At 49.4% G+C, this 15,405-nt stretch overlaps 2 protein-coding genes across 6 annotated transcripts in view; both read left to right on the top strand.

The window, feature by feature from the left end:
• The first annotated feature begins 93 nt into the window (after positions 1-93).
• Positions 94-6,400, top strand: UBL4A (ubiquitin like 4A). 2 transcript variants are annotated; one of them, XM_015850952.3, is made up of 4 exons: positions 94-341; positions 1,666-1,771; positions 4,231-4,439; positions 6,199-6,400. In XM_015850952.3, the coding sequence occupies exons 1-4, from the start codon at positions 294-296 to the stop codon at positions 6,379-6,381; spliced, it is 546 nt and encodes a 181-aa protein (XP_015706438.2). In that variant the 5' UTR covers positions 94-293; the 3' UTR covers positions 6,382-6,400. The 2 variants fall into 2 exon arrangements, with proteins under 2 accessions (XP_015706438.2, XP_015706439.2); XM_015850953.3 differs by lacking the exon at positions 94-341 and adding an exon at positions 487-548.
• Positions 6,401-6,463: 63 nt separating this feature from the next.
• Positions 6,464-15,405, top strand: part of LOC146751297 (protein FAM3A-like) — a 28,162-nt gene continuing 19,220 nt past the window's right edge. For 2 of the 4 annotated variants that reach the window (XR_014941687.1, XM_085534848.1), the window contains exons 1-2: positions 6,473-6,556; positions 12,849-12,959. Coding sequence is in view for 3 of the 4 variants with exons in the window: in XM_085534848.1 (XP_085390974.1) it covers positions 6,544-6,556; positions 12,849-12,959 (124 nt within the window). In the remaining variant the exon portion in view is untranslated. Of the gene's footprint in view, positions 6,557-12,848; positions 12,960-15,405 lie in introns of all 4 variants that reach the window. The other 2 variants (XM_085534849.1, XM_085534850.1) reach the window with 2 other exon arrangements.

Raw genomic sequence — 15,405 nt, 5'->3', positions numbered from 1 at the left:
ACTTCCGGGTTTCTCCGCCCCGCCCACTTCCGTCCTCTCAACCAATCCCCGCCTTCCATTCCTCAATCTCTCCCACCCGTTACTTCCGGCTTCTCTCCACTTCCGGTTTATGTCGACGCTCTACCCCACTCAACTCGTTGCTCCAGCGCCGCTCTCACCGCTCCGAGTCCTCCCAGCTCTATTCCCCCTCCCACTTCCGGTCCTTCCCTACCACTTCCGGCTCCGCTCTACCCCTCGCTTATCCTTCTCGTTTGCTCCTCCGTTGCCGCTCTATCCCTTCGGTCCTCCCCGCCATGTTATTGACCGTAAAGGCGCTTCAAGGCCGCGAATGCAGCCTCCAGGTACCGGGGGGGGGTTGGGGGAGGTGGGGACTAACGGGAACTTCCGGTAATTCCGGTCTGTTGGGGGGGAACCGGAAATAGGGGGGGGGAAACCGGAAAGAAACGGAAGGGCGGAACCATAGAGATGGCGGCCATGAAGGAGGGGGTGGGGTCATGTGACGGCGGCTACGCGCTGTGATTGGTTGAGAGGGGGGCAACATGGCGGCGGTGTGAAGCCATTAAGGGGGGGGGGGTGTTAATTAATGGGCCTTTAATTAATGGCCGCTTAATTAATGAGCCTCTAATTAATGGGACCTAATTAAGGACTTCCTAATTAAGGGTCTATGGGGGTGGGGTCCTTAATTAGGGGTCCCCAATGGGGGTCTATGGGGAGGTTCCACTAATGGGGGTCTATGGGGTGGCTCCCTAATTAAGGACCCCTTAATTAATGACCCGTTAATTAACGACCCTTTAATTAATGACCCCTTAATTAACGACCCTCTAATTAATGACCTCCTAATTAAGGGTCTATGGGGGGGTCCCCAATTGGGGTCTATGGGGGGAGTCCCCTAATGGGGGTTAATGGGGTGGCCCCCTAATTAACAACCCCTAATTAACAACCCCTAATTAACAACCCCTAATTAACGACCCCCTAATTAAGAACCCCCTAATTAAGTGTCTATGGGGGGGGGTCTCTAATTAGGGGTCCTTAATTATGGGTCTTTAATTGAGGGTCCTTAATTAGGGGTCCCCAATAGGGGTCTATGGGGAGTCTCTTTAATTAAGGACCCCCTAATTAAGGATCGATAATTAATTACCCCTAATTAAAGACCCCCTAATTAACACAGACCCTTAATTAGGGTCTATGGGGGGGTCCCCAATTGGGGTCAATGGGGAGAGTCCCCTAATGGGGGTTAATGGGGTGGCCCCCTAATTAACAACCCCTAATTAATTACCCCTTTATTAAGTACCCCCTAATTAAGGACCCCTAATTAATGAACCCCTAATTAAGAACCCTTTAATTAAGGGTCTATGGGGGGGGTGTCTCTAATTGGGGGTCCCCAATGGGGGTCAATGGGGGGAGTCCCCTAATAGAACTTAATGGGGTGGCCCCCTAATTAATAACCCCTAATTAACAACCCCTAATTAACAGCCCCATAATTAAGGACCCCTAATTAATAACCCCCTAATTAAGGTTCTATGGGGGGGTCCATATTGGGCTCTATTGAAGTGACAGGGTCCCCTAATGAGGCTCTATGTTTTGGCCCCCTAATTAAGGACCCCCTCTAATTAATGACCCCTAATTAACGACCCTTAATTAATTAATGATATTAATTAATTCCAGGTGTCCCCCCAGGATCACGTGTGGTCGTTAAAGGAACAATTGGCCGAGAGACTCAGTGTCCCCCCAGCACAACAACGGCTGCTCTATAGGGGCAAAGCATTAGCAGGTAATTAACGCTAATTAACGCTAATTAATACTTAATTAGCGCTAATTAACTACCCCCCCCCCCCCTTTCATTAGGTTCATTAAGGGTTTGCTTCTTCCTTAGGGATCTCAATAGCTGTTAATAGCCCTAATAGATGTTAGTTAATGCTAATAATTAGTCTAATTAACGCTAATTAACGCTAATTAATACTTAATTAGCGCTAATTAATCCCCTCCCACCCCCTTCATTAGGTTCATTAAGGGCTTGCTTCTTCCTTAGGGATCTCAATAGCTGTTAATAGCCCTAATAGCTGTTAATTAATGCTAATAATTAGTCTAATTAACGCTAATTAACCCTTAATTAGTGCTAATTAACTCCCTCCTTTCCATTCATTAGCTTCATTAAGGGCTTGCTTCTTCATTACGGATCTCAATAGCTGTTAATAGTTCTAATAGATGTTAATTAATGCTAATAATTAGTCTAATTAACGCTAATTAACACTTAATTAGCGCTAATTAACCCCCTCCCATCCCCTTCATTAGCTTCATTAAGGGCTTGCTTCCTCATTAGGGATCTCAATAGCTGTTAATAGCCCTAATAGCTGTTAATTAATGCTAATAATTAGTCTAATTAACGCTAATTAACACTTAATTAGCGCTAATTAACCCCCTCCCATCCCCTTCATTAGCTTCATTAAGGGCTTGCTTCCTCATTAGGGATCTCAATAGCTGTTAATAGCCCTAATAGCTGTTAATTAATGCTAATAATTAGTCTAATTAACGCTAATTAACGCTAATTAATACTTAATTAGCGCTAATTAACCCCCTCCATCTCCTTCATTAGGTTCATTTAGGGCTTGCCTCTTCATTAGGGATCTCAATAGATGTTAATGGGGCTAATTAATAGCCCTAATAACTGTCATTAATGCTAATAATTAGTCTAATTAACGCTAATTAACCCTTCATTAGCGCTAATTAATCCCCTCCCCCCCCCTTAATTAGCTTCACTAAGGGCTTGCTTCTTCATTAGGGATCTCAATAGCTGTTAATAGCCGTAATAGCTGTTAATTAATGCTAATAATTAGTCTAATTAACGCTAATTAACCCTTAATTAGTGCTAATTAACTCCCTTCTTCCCATTCATTAGCTTCATTAAGGGCTTGCTTCCTCATTAGGGATCTCAATAGCTGTTAATAGCCCTAATAGCTGTTAATTAATGCTAATAATTAGTCTAATTAACGCTAATTAACGCTAATTAATACTTAATTAGCGCTAATTAATCCCCTCCCCCCCCTTTCATTAGCTTCATTAAGGGCTTGCTTCTTCATTACGGATCTCAATAGCTGTTAATAGCCCTAATAGATGTTAATTAATGCTAATAATTAGTCTAATTAATGCTAATTAACGCTAATTAATACTTAATTGGCACTAATTAACTACCCCCCACCCCTTCATTAGCTTCGTTAAGGGCTTGCTTCTTCATTACGGATCTCAATAGCTGTTAATAGCCCTAATAGATGTTAATTAATGCTAATAATTAGTCTAATTAACGCTATTTAACGCTTCATTAGCGCTAATTAATCCCCTCCCACCCCCTTCATTAGCTTCATTAAGGGTTTGCTTCCTCATCAGGGATCTCAATAGCTGTTAATAGCCCTAATAGCTGTTAATTAATGCTAATAATTAGTCTAATTAACGCTAATTAATACTTAATTAGCGCTAATTAATCCCCTCCCACCCCCTTCATTAGCTTCATTAAGGGCTTGCTTCCTCATTAGGGATCTCAATAGCTGTTAATAGCCCTAATAGCTGTTAATTAATGCTAATAATTAGTCTAATAAACGCTAATTAACCCTTAATTAGTGCTAATTAACTTCCTCCCCCCTCTTCATTAGCTTTGTTAAGGGCTTGCTTCCTTATTATGGATCTCAATAGCTGTTAATGGGGCTAATTAATAGCCCTAATATCTGCTAATTAATGCTAATAATTAGTCTAATTAATGCCTTCTTAATCCCTTATTAATTAGCCTAATTAAGCTAATTGGTTTGTAATTAGGGTTCTCAATCCATCCCCCATTAGGGGTCTTAATTAATAGCCCTAATAGCTGTTAATTAGCCCTAATAGCTGCTAATTAATGCCGTTAATTAATGCTAATTAGGCCTAATAATTAATAATTGCTGCTTAATTAGACACTTATTTGGCTCCCTATGGGAAACCAAAATCGTAATTAGTCATAATTGCTCATTATGGTTTCTGATGGCCTTAATTAATCCTATTGAGCCCTAATTAGCCTAATTAATATGCTAATTAGCCCTAATTAGTTAATTAATCAGGTCTTTATAACCATTATACCCCATTTAAAGGCTGAAAGTGCTAATTAGAAGGCAACTAATTAACCCCAATAGCTCATTAACATCCCAGATAGGCCTAATTAAGGGGGTCGGGGGGGGGGATATGCTAATGTATGCAAATGATATGCAGATGACCGCCGCCTATGCGACTACGCCATTGGTCCGTCCTCCCGCCTCAACCTGGTGCTCAAGGGGGCGGGGCCAGGATTAAGCCCCGCCCCTTCGCCTTCAGGCTCCGCCCCCTCGGCTCCCTCTGATTGGTGGACGGAGTTGGGGGCGGAGCTTGGGAGGCGCTACGGGGCGGGAAATGGGGGCAGGGTCCTGGAGCGGGTGAGGGAGGTAAGAGTTGTATGGGATCCTATAGGGGTATATGGGATCATATAGGGTTATATGGGGTTATATGGGATCCTATAGGGTTATATGGGGTTATATGGGATCCTATAGGGTTATATGGGATCCTATAGGGTTATATGGGATCCTATGGGGTTGTATGGGATATAGGGGATCCTATAGGGTTATATGGGGTTATATGGGATCCTATAGGGTTATATGGGATATAGGGGATCCTATGGGGTTATATGGGATCCTATAGGGTTATATGGGATATATGGGATCCTATAGGGTTATATGGGATCCTATAGGGTTATATGGGATATATGGGATCCTATAGGATTATATGGGGTTATATGGGATCCTATGGGGTTATATGGGGTTATAGGGGATCCTATGGGGGTATATGGGGTTATAGGGGATCCTATGGGGGTATATGGGGTTATAGGGGATCCTATAGGGTTATATGGGATCCTATGGGGATATAGGGGATCCTATAGGGGTATATGGGTTTATATGGGACCCTATGGGGGTATATGGGGGTATATGGGATCCTATAGGGTTATATGGGGTTATATGGGATCCTATAGGGTTGTATGGGATCCTATAGGGTTATATGGGATATAGGGGATCCTATAGGGTTATATGGGATCCTATAGGGTTATATGGGATATATGGGATCCTATAGGGTTATATGGGATCCTATAGGGTTATATGGGATCCTATGGGGTTATATGGGGTTATATGGGGGCATATGGGGGGATATGGGGTTATATGGGGTTATATGGGATCCTATAGGGTTATAGGGGGTTATATGGGATCCTATAGGGTTATATGGGATCCTATGGGGGTATATGGGGTTATATGGGATCCTATAGGGTTATACGGGATCCTATGGGGTTGTATGGGGGAATATGGGGCTATATGGGGTTATATGGGATTATATGGGGGTATATGGGATCCTATGGGGTTATATGGGGTTATATGGGATCCTATGGGGGTATAGGGGATTCTATGGGGTTATATGGGATATGTGGGGTTATATGGGATCCTATAGGGTTATATGGGGTTATATGGGGGGATATGGGGTTATATGGGAACCTATAGGGTTATATGGGATCCTATGGGGATATATGGGGTTATATGGGGTTATATGGGATCCTATGGGGATATAGGGGATCCTATAGGGGTATATGGAGTTATATGGGGGAATATGGGGCTATATGGGGTTATATGGGATTATATGGGGTTATAGGGGATCCTATGGGGGTATATGGGGTTATATGGGATCCTATAGGGTTATATGGGGTCATATGGGGATATAGGGGATCCTATGGGGTTATATGGGGTTATATGGGATCCTATAGGGGTATATGGGATCCTATAGCATTATATGGGACCCTATGGGATATATGGGATCCTATAGGGTTATATGGGTTTATATGGGGTTATATGGGATCCTATGGGGTTATATGAGATGATATGGTGTTATATGGGATCCTATAGGGTTATATGGGATATATGGGATCTTATAAGGTCCTTAGGGGGGGTTATAGGGTCATTGTGGGGGGCTCTATGGGGTCTGTGGGGCTCATAGGGTCAATGGGGGGGATCTATGGGTCTTATAGGGTCCTTAGGGGTCTTATGGGGTGGTTATAGGGTCGCAATGAATCTCTATGGGACGCTAGGGGGGCTTATAAGGGGGCGTGGTTATGCAAATCAAGGGGGCGTGGCTCACCCAGACCCCGCCCCTTTATTCCCATATAAGGAATACGAGCAGTCGTTGCGCGCGCTCAGCCTCGATGACGTCGAACGTCTGGCGGCGCGCCTTCTTGCCGGCACTTCCGCTTCCGGCTCAGACTCCGCCTCTTCCGGTCAGGACACAGCCACTTCCGCTTTAAGCCCCGCCCTCGGTGATTGTGAACCCGCCCCTTCCGAGCTCGTCCAATAAACAACGAGCTGAACGCTGATTGGTTGCTCATACCGGATGTTTGGTGGTGGGAGGGGTTAAGTCTCGATCGACGCTTCCTATTGGTTGAGCGTACCGGAAGTGGCGGGAGGAACGCTCAAACCGGATATCCGGTGCGTGGGGGGGGTAAAGAAGGGCGGAGCCATGAGGCCGGCAGGTACGGGCCGCTATGGGGCGGGGCGAGCGGCACTATGGGCCTCTATGGGGATCTATGGGGCCCTATGGGGCTCTATAGGCCTCTATGGGGGTCTATGGGGTCCTATGGGGCCCTATAGGCTTCCATGGGGATCTATGGGGCGGCTATATGGCTCTATGGGTGGTTATGGGCCTCTATGGGGTTCTATGGGGCTCTATGGGGCTCAGTGGGGCTCTATGGGGCCCTATAGGCCTTTATTGGGCTCTATGGGGCGGTTATGGGGCTCTATGGGGCTCTGTGGGGCCCTATAGGCCTCTATGGGCCTCTATGGGGCTCTATGGGACACTATGGGGCTCCATGGGGCTCTATAGGCCTCTATGGGCCTCTATGGGGCTCTATAGGCCTCTGTGGGGCTCTATGAGGCTCTATGGGGCGGCTATATGGCTCTATGGGTGGTTATGGGCCTCTATGGGGATCTATGGGGTCCTATGGGGCCCTATGGGGCTCTATAGGCCTTTATGGGCCTCTATGGGGCGGCTATATGGCTCTATGGGTGGTTATGGGCCACTATGGGGTTCTATGGGGCTCTATGGGGCTCAATGGGGCTCTATGGGGCCCTATAGGCCTTTATTGGGCTCTATGGGGCGGTTATGGGGCTCTACGGGGCTCTGTGGGGCCCTATAGGCCTCTATGGGCCTCTATGGGGCTCTATGGGACACTATGGGGCTCCATGGGGCTCTATAGGCCTCTATGGGCCTCTATGGGGCTCTATAGGCCTCTGTGGGGCTCTATGAGGCTCTATGGGGCGGCTATATGGCTCTATGGGTGGTTATGGGCCTCTATGGGGATCTATGGGGTCCTATGGGGCCCTATGGGGCTCTATAGGCCTTTATGGGCCTCTATGGGGCGGCTATATGGCTCTATGGGTGGTTATGGGCCTCTATGGGGTTCTATGGGGCTCTATGGGGCTCTATGGGGTCCTATAGGCCTTTCTGGGGCCCTATGGGACGGCTATAGGGCTCTATGGGGTGGTTATGGGGCTCTACGGGGCTCTATGGGGCCCTATAGGCCTCTATGGGGCGGCTATAGGTTTCTATGGGGCTCTATGGGGCTCTATTGGCCTCTATGGGGCTCTATAGGGCTCTATGGGGCGCTTATAGTGTCCCTATGGGGTCTCAGTGGTATCTCTATGGTTCCCAATGGATCTCTATGGTATCTCTATGGTGAACTATGCTCTATCGCCCCCTAGCGGCGCTCCGTATATTGGCGGTGTGTGTAGGGGTGGCGCTGTGCTGGCTCCATGTGTCCCTATGGGATCCCTATGGTTCCCTATGGGGTCCCTATGTGTCCCTATGGTTCCTAATGGGGGTCTTTATGGGGTCCCTATGGGGCCTCAGTGTCCCTGTGGGATCTTTATGGTTCCCAATGGGGTCTCTATGGGGTCTCTGTGTGTCCTTATATGTCCCTATATGTTTCTTTATGTCCCTATGTGTCCCTATGGGGTCTCTATGGTTCCCAATGAGGTCCCTATGGCTCCCTATGGGGTCCCTATGGCTCTCTATGAGGCCTCTATGTGTCCCTATGGGGTCCCTATGGCTCCCTATAGGGTCCCTATGAAGTCCCTATGTGTCCCTATGACTCCCTATGGGGCCTCTATGTGTCCCTATGGGGCCTCTATGTGTCTCTATGGGGTCCCTATGTGTCCCTATGGGGTCCCTATGTGTCCCTATGGGGTCTCAGTGTCCCTATGAGGCCTCTATGTGTCCCTATGGGGTCCCTATGTGTCCCTATGGCTCCCTATGGGGCCTCTATGTGTCCCTATGGGGTCCCTATATGTCCCTATGGGGCCTCTATGTGTCCCTATGGGGTCCCTATGTGTCCCTATGGCTCCCTATGGGGCCTCTATGTGTCCCTATGGGGTCCCTATGGCTCCCTATAGGGTCCCTATGTGTCCCTATGGGGTACCTATGTGTCCCTATGGGGCCTCTATGTGTCCCTATGGGGTCTCAGTGTCCCTATGGGGTCCCTATGTGTCCCTATGGGGTCCCTATGTGTCTCTATGGGGTCCCTATATGTCCCTATGACTCCCTATGGGGCCTCTATGTGTCCCTATGGGGTCTCAGTGTCCCTATGGGGCCTCTATGGCTCCCTATGGGGTCCCTATGTGTCCCTATGGCGCCCTATGGGGTCCCTATGTGTCCCTATGGGGTCCCTATGTGTCCCTATGGCTCCCTATGGGGCCTCTATGTGTCCCTATGGGGTCCCTATGGTCCCTATGTGTCCCTATGGCTCCCTATGGGGCCTCTATGTGTCCCTATGGGGTCCCTATATGTCCCTATGGGGCATCTATGTGTCCCTATGTGTCCCTATGTGTCTCTATGGATCCCAATGGCGTCTCTATGGTTCCCTCCTCTCTATGGTATCTCTATGGTATCTCTATGGTATCTCTATGGTTCCCTATGGGCTCTCTGTGCTCTATCGCCCCCTAGCGGCGCTCCGTATACTGGCGGTGTTGGCGGGGGGGGCGCTGTGCTGGCTCCATGCGTCCCTATGGGATCCCTATGGTTCCCAATGGGGTCTCTATGGGGTCTCTGTGTGTCCTTATATGGCCCTATATGTCCATTTATGTCCCTATGTGTCCCTATGGGGTCTCTATGTGTCCCTATGGGGTCTCTATGGTTCCCAGTGAGGTCCCTATGGCTCCCTATGGGGTCCCTATGGCTCTCTATGGGGCCTCTATGTGTCCCTATGGGGTCTCAGTGTCCCTATGAGGTCCCTATGTGTCCCTATGGGGTCCCTATGTGTCCCTATGAAGCCTCTATGTGTCCCTATGGGGTCTCAGTGTCGTTATGGGGTCCCTATGTGTCCCTGTGTCTCCCTATGGGGCCTCTATGTGTCCCTATGGGGTCCCTATGTGTCCCTATGTGTCTCTATGGGGTCCCTATGTGTCCCTATGAAGCCTCTATGTGTCCCTATGGGGTCTCAGTGTCTCTATGGGGTCCCTATGTGTCCCTATGTGTCCCTATGGGGTCCCTATGTGTCCCTATGAAGCCTCTATGTGTCCCTATGGGGTCTCAGTGTCTCTATGGGGTCCCTATGGTCCCTGTGTATCCCTATGGGGACCCTATGTGTCCCTATGGGGTCCCTATGGGGTCCCTATGTGTCTCTATGGGGTCTCAGTGTCCCTATGGGGTCCCTTTGTGTCCCTATGGGGTCTCAGTGTCCCTATAGGGTCTCTATGTGTCCCTATGGGGTCTATGTGTCCCTATGGGGTCCCTATGTGTCCCTATGGCTCCCTATGGGGCCTCTATGTGTCCCTATGGGGTCTATGTGTCCCTATGGGGTCCCTATGTGTCCCTATGGCTCCCTATGGGGCCTCTATGTGTCCCTATGGGGTCTCAGTGTCCCTATGGGGTCCCTATGTGTCCCTATGGCTCCCTATGGGGCCTCTATGTGTCCCTATAGGATCCCTATGTGTCCCTATGTGGTCCCTATGTGTCCCTATGGGGTCCCTGTGTGTCCCTATGGCTCCCTATGGGGCCTCTATGTGTCATTATGGGGTTTCTGTGTCCCTATAGGGTCCCTATGTGTCCCTATGGGGTCCCTATGTGTCCCTATGGCGCCCTATGGGGTCCCTATGTGTCCCTATGGGGTCCCTATGTGTCCCTATGGCTCCCTATGCGGCCTCTATGTGTCCCTATGGGGTCTCAGTGTCCCTATGGGGCCTCTATGTGTCCCTATAGTGTCCCTATGTGTCCCTATGTGTCTCTATGGATCCCAATGGCGTCTCTATGGTTCCCTCCTCTCTATGGTATCTCTATGGTTCCCAATGGATCTCTATGGTATCTCTATGGTTCCCAATGGGTCTCTATGGTATCTCTATATTATATCGCCCCCTAGCGGCGCTCCGTATATTGGCGGTGTTGGCGGGGGGTGGCGCTGTGCTGGCTCCATGTGTCCCTATGGGGTCTCTATGTGTCCCTATGGGGTCCCTATGTGTCCCTATGGTTCCTAATGGGGGTCTTTATGGGGTCCCTATGGGGCCTCAGTGTCCCTGTGGGATCTTTATGGTTCCCAATGGGGTCTCTATGGGGTCTCTGTGTGTCCTTATATGTCCCTATATGTTTCTTTATGTCCCTATGTGTCCCTATGGGGTCTCTATGGTTCCCAATGAGGTCCCTATGGCTCCCTATGGGGTCCCTATGGCTCTCTATGAGGCCTCTATGTGTCCCTATGGGGTCTCAGTGTCCCTATGGGGCCTCTATGTGTCCCTAAGGGGTCCCTATGGCTCCCTATAGGGTCCCTATGGCTCTCTATGGGGTCCCTATGTGTCTCTATGGGGCCTCTGTGTGTCCCTATGCGGTCTCAGTGTGTCTGTGGGGTCCCTATGTGTCCCTATGGGGTCCCTATGTGTCCCTATGGCTCCCTATGGGGCCTCTATGTGTCCCTATGGGGTCCCTATGTGTCCCTATGGGGTCCCTATGTGTCCCTATGGCTCTCTATGGGGCCTCTATGTGTCCCTATGCGGTCTCAGTGTCCCTATGGGGTCCGTATGTGTCCCTATGTGGTCCCTATGTGTCCCTATGGCTCCCTATGGGGCCTCTATGTGTCCCTATGGGGTCTATGTGTCCCTATGGGGTCCCTATGTGTCCCTATGGCTCCCTATGGGGTCCCTATGTGTCCCTATGGGGTCCCTATGGGGTCCCTATGTGTCCCTATGAAGCCTCTATGTGTCCCTATGGGGTCTCAGTGTCCCTATGGGGTCCCTATGTGTCCCTATGTGTCCCTATGGCTCCCTATGGGGTTCCTATGTGTCCCTATGTGTCCCTATGGCTCCCTATGGGGCCTCTATGTGTCCCTATGGGGTCCCTATGGGGTCCCTATGTGTCTCTATGGGGTCCCTATGGGGTCCCTATGTGTCCCTATGAAGCCTCTATGTGTCCCTATGGGGTCCCTGTGTGTCCCTATGGGGTCCCTATGTGTCCCTATGGCTCCCTATGGGGCCTCTTTGTGTCCTTATGGGGTTTCTGTGTCCCTATGTGTCCCTATGGGGTCCCTATGTGTCCCTATTGGGACTCTATGTGTCCCTATGGGGTCCCTATGGCTCCCTATGGGGCCTCTATGTCCCTATGGGGACTCTGTGGCTCCCTATGGGGTCTCTATGTGTCCCTATGTGTCCCTATAGGGTCCCTATGTGTCCCTATGGGGTCCCTATGTGTCCCTATTGGGACTCTATGTGTCCCTATGAAGTCCCTATGTGTCCCTATGGCTCCCTATGGGGCCTCTATGTGTCCCTATGGGGTCCCTATGGCTCCCTATGGGGTCTCTATGTGTCCCTATGGGATCTCAGTGTCCCTATGGGGTCCCTATGTGTCCCTATGTGTCCCTATGGAGCCTCTATGTGTCCCTATGAGGTCCCTATATGTCCCTATGGCTCCCTATGGGGCCTCTATGTGTCCCTATGGGGTCTCAGTGTCCCTATGGGGCCTCTATGTGTCCCTATGGGGTCTCAGTGTCCCTATGTGTCCCTATGGGGCCTCTATGTGTCCCTATGGGGTCTCAGTGTCCCTATGGGGCCTCTATGTGTCCCTATGGGGTCCCTATGTGTCCCTATGGGGTCCCTATGTGTCCCTATGGTTCCCAATGGGGCCTCTATGTGTCCCTATGGGGTCCCTATATGTCCCTATGGGGTCCCTATGTGTCCCTATGGGGTCCCTATGTGTCCCTATGGCTCCCTATGGGGCCTCTATGTGTCCCTATGGGGTCTCAGTGTCCCTATGGGGTCCCTATGTGTCCCTATGAGGTCCCTATATGTCCCTATGACTCCCTATGGGGCCTCTATGTGTCCCTATGGGGTCCCTATGGCTCCCTATGGGGTCCCTATGTGTCCCTATGGGGACTCTGTGTGTCCCTATGAGGTCCCTATATGTCCCTATGGCTCCCTATGGGGTTCCTATGTGTCCCTATGTGTCCCTATGGCTCTCTATGGGGCCGCTATGTGTCCCTATGAAGCCTCTATGTGTCCCTATGGGGTCCCTATGTGTCCCTATGGCTCCCTATGGGGCCTCTATGTGTCCCTATGAAGCCTCTATGTGTCCCTATAGGGTCCCTATGTGTCCCTATGGGGACCCTCAGTGTCCCTATGGGGTCCCTATGGTCCCTGTGTATCCCTATGTGTCCCTATGTGTCTCTATGGATCCCAATGGCGTCTCTATGGTTCCCTCCTCTCTATGGTATCTCTATGGTATCTCTATGGTATCTCTATGGTTCCCAATGGATCTCTATGGTATCTCTATGTTCTATCGCCCCCTAGCGGCGCTCCGTATACTGGCGGTGTTGGCGGGGGGGGCGCTGTGTTGGCTGTTACTGAGCGCCGCCATCGGAGCCGGCCCCGAACTGCCGCCATTGAGGGCGCTGCTACAGCGTGAGTCGTTAATTAGGGGGTAATTAGGTTAATTAGGGGGGTAATTAGTTAACATGGGGGGTTAATTAATTAACATGGGGGCATTAAGGGGTTGGGGGGGGTAATTAGATTGGGGGGGTCATTAGGGGTCGTTAAGGGGGGGGGGTTGGGGGGTAATTAACTGGGGGTCATTAAGGGGGGGGTAATTAATTAACTGGGGGGGTTAATTAACTAGGGGTCATTAGGAGTCATTAGTGGGTTAAGGGGGGTAATTAGCTGGGGGGGTAATTAGGGGTCATTAAGGGGGGATAATTAATTGGGGGTCATTAAGAGGGTGGGTTAATTAAGGGTAATTAAGGGGGGTAATTAAGTGGGGTGGTAATTAAAGGTCATTTAGGGGGGTTAATTGGGGGGGGTTAATTAACTGGGGGGGTAATTAGGGGTCATTAAGGGGGGGGGCAATGGGGGGTTAATTAACTGGGGGTCATTAAAGGGGAGTAATTAATTGGGGGTCATTAAGGGGGGTTAATTAAGGGTCATTAAGGGGGGGTTAATTAACTGGGGGGGTTAATTAAGGGTCATTAAGGGGGGGTTAATTAACTGGGGGGGTTAATTAAGGGTCATTAAGGGGGGGTTAATTAACTGGGGGTGGTGGTAATTGGGAGTCATTAAGGGGAAGTAATTAACTGGGGGGGGCTTAATTGGGGGTCATTAAGGGGGAGGATTAATTAAGGGTCATTAAGGGAGGGTTAATTAGGGGGGATTAATTAACTGGGGGTTTAATTAGGTAGGGGTCATTAATGGGGAGGTTTAATTAGGGGTCATTAAGGGTGGTGTAATTAATTGGGGGTCATTAAGAGGGGGTGTTAATTAAGGGTCATTAAGGGGGGTAATTAGGTGGGGGGTAATTAAGGATCATTAAGGGGGGTTAATTGGGGGGTTAATTAACTGGGGTGGTAATTAGGGGTCATTAAGGGTGGGGGCAATGGGGGGGTAATTAACTGGGGGTCATTGGGGGGGGTAATTAATTGGGGGTCATTAAGGGGGGTTAATTAACTGGGGGGTTAATTAAGGGTCATTAAGGGGGGGTTAATTAACTGGGGGGGTTAATTAAGGGTCATTAAGGGGGGGGTTAATTAACTGGGGGTGGTGGTAATTAATTGGGAGTCATTAAGGGGAGGTAATTAACTGGGGGGGGTTAATTGGGGAGTCATTAAGGGGGAGGATTAATTAAGGGTCATTAAGGGAGGGTTAATTAGGGGGGATTAATTAACTGGGGGTTTAATTAGGTAGGGGTCATTAATGGGGAGGTTTAATTAGGGGTCATTAAGGGTGGTGTAATTAATTGGGGGTCATTAAGAGGGGGTGTTAATTAAGGGTCATTAAGGAGGGTAATTAGGTGGGGGGTAATTAAGGCTCATTAAGGGGGGTTAATTGGGGGGGTTAATTAGCTGGGGGGGTAATTAGGGGTCATTAAGGGGGGGGGCAATGGGGGGTTAATTAACTGGGGGTCATTAAGGGGGGGTAATTAATTGGGGGTCATTAAGGGGGGTTAATTAACTGGGGGGGTTAATTAAGGGTCATTAAGGGGGGGGTTAATTAACTGGGGGTGGTGGTAATTAATTGGGAGTAATTAAGGGGAAGTAATTAACTGGGGGGGGTTAATTGGGGGGTCATTAAGGGGGAGGATTAATTAAGGGTCATTAAGGGAGGGTTAATTAGGGGGGGATTAATTAATTGGGGGGGGGTAATTGGGGGTCATTAAGGGGGGTAATTAACTTGGAAGGGTTAATTAGGTGGGGGTCATTAAGGGGGAGGTTTAATAAGGAGTCCTTAAGGGGGGTGTAATTAACTGGGGATCATTAAGGGGGGGGAATTAATTGGGGGTCATTAAGAGGTGGAGTTAATTAGGGGGGGGGTAATTAGTTAACATGGGATCATTAAGGGGTTAAGGGGGGGTAATTAGCTGGGGGGGGGGTAATTAGGGGTAATTAAGGGGGGGTTAATTGGGGGGGTAATTAGAGGTCATTAAGGGGGGGTAATTAGGTGGGGGGAGTCATTAATGGGGGGGTAATTAGTCGGGGGGGTTAATTAGGGGTCATTAAGGGGGGTTATTTAACTGGGGTGGGGTAATTAACTGGGGGGGTTAATTAACTAGGGGTCATTAAGGGGTTAAGGGGAGGGTAATTAGCTGGGGGGGGTCATTAGGGGTCATTAAGGGGGGTTAATTAACTGGGGTGGGGTAATTAACTGGGGTTAATTAACTGGGAGGGTAATTAACTGGGGGTAATTAACTGGAGGGGGTAATTAGGGGTCATTAAGGGGGGTTAATTAACTGGGGTGGTGTAATTAACTGGGGGTAATTAACTGGGGGGGGTAATGAACTGAGGGGGTTAATTAGCTAGGGGTCATTAAGGGGTTAAGGGGGGGGTAATTAGCTGGGGGGGGGTCATTAGGGGTCATTAAG

This window comes from Coturnix japonica, unplaced genomic scaffold (genome assembly GCF_054131305.1).
Source record: "Coturnix japonica strain WE unplaced genomic scaffold, WE-NBRP24 Scf102, whole genome shotgun sequence".
NCBI classification, from domain to species: domain Eukaryota; kingdom Metazoa; phylum Chordata; class Aves; order Galliformes; family Phasianidae; genus Coturnix; species Coturnix japonica.
The sequence above is the reverse complement of the archived record's forward strand: the minus strand, read 5'-3'. Positions and strand labels throughout refer to the sequence as shown.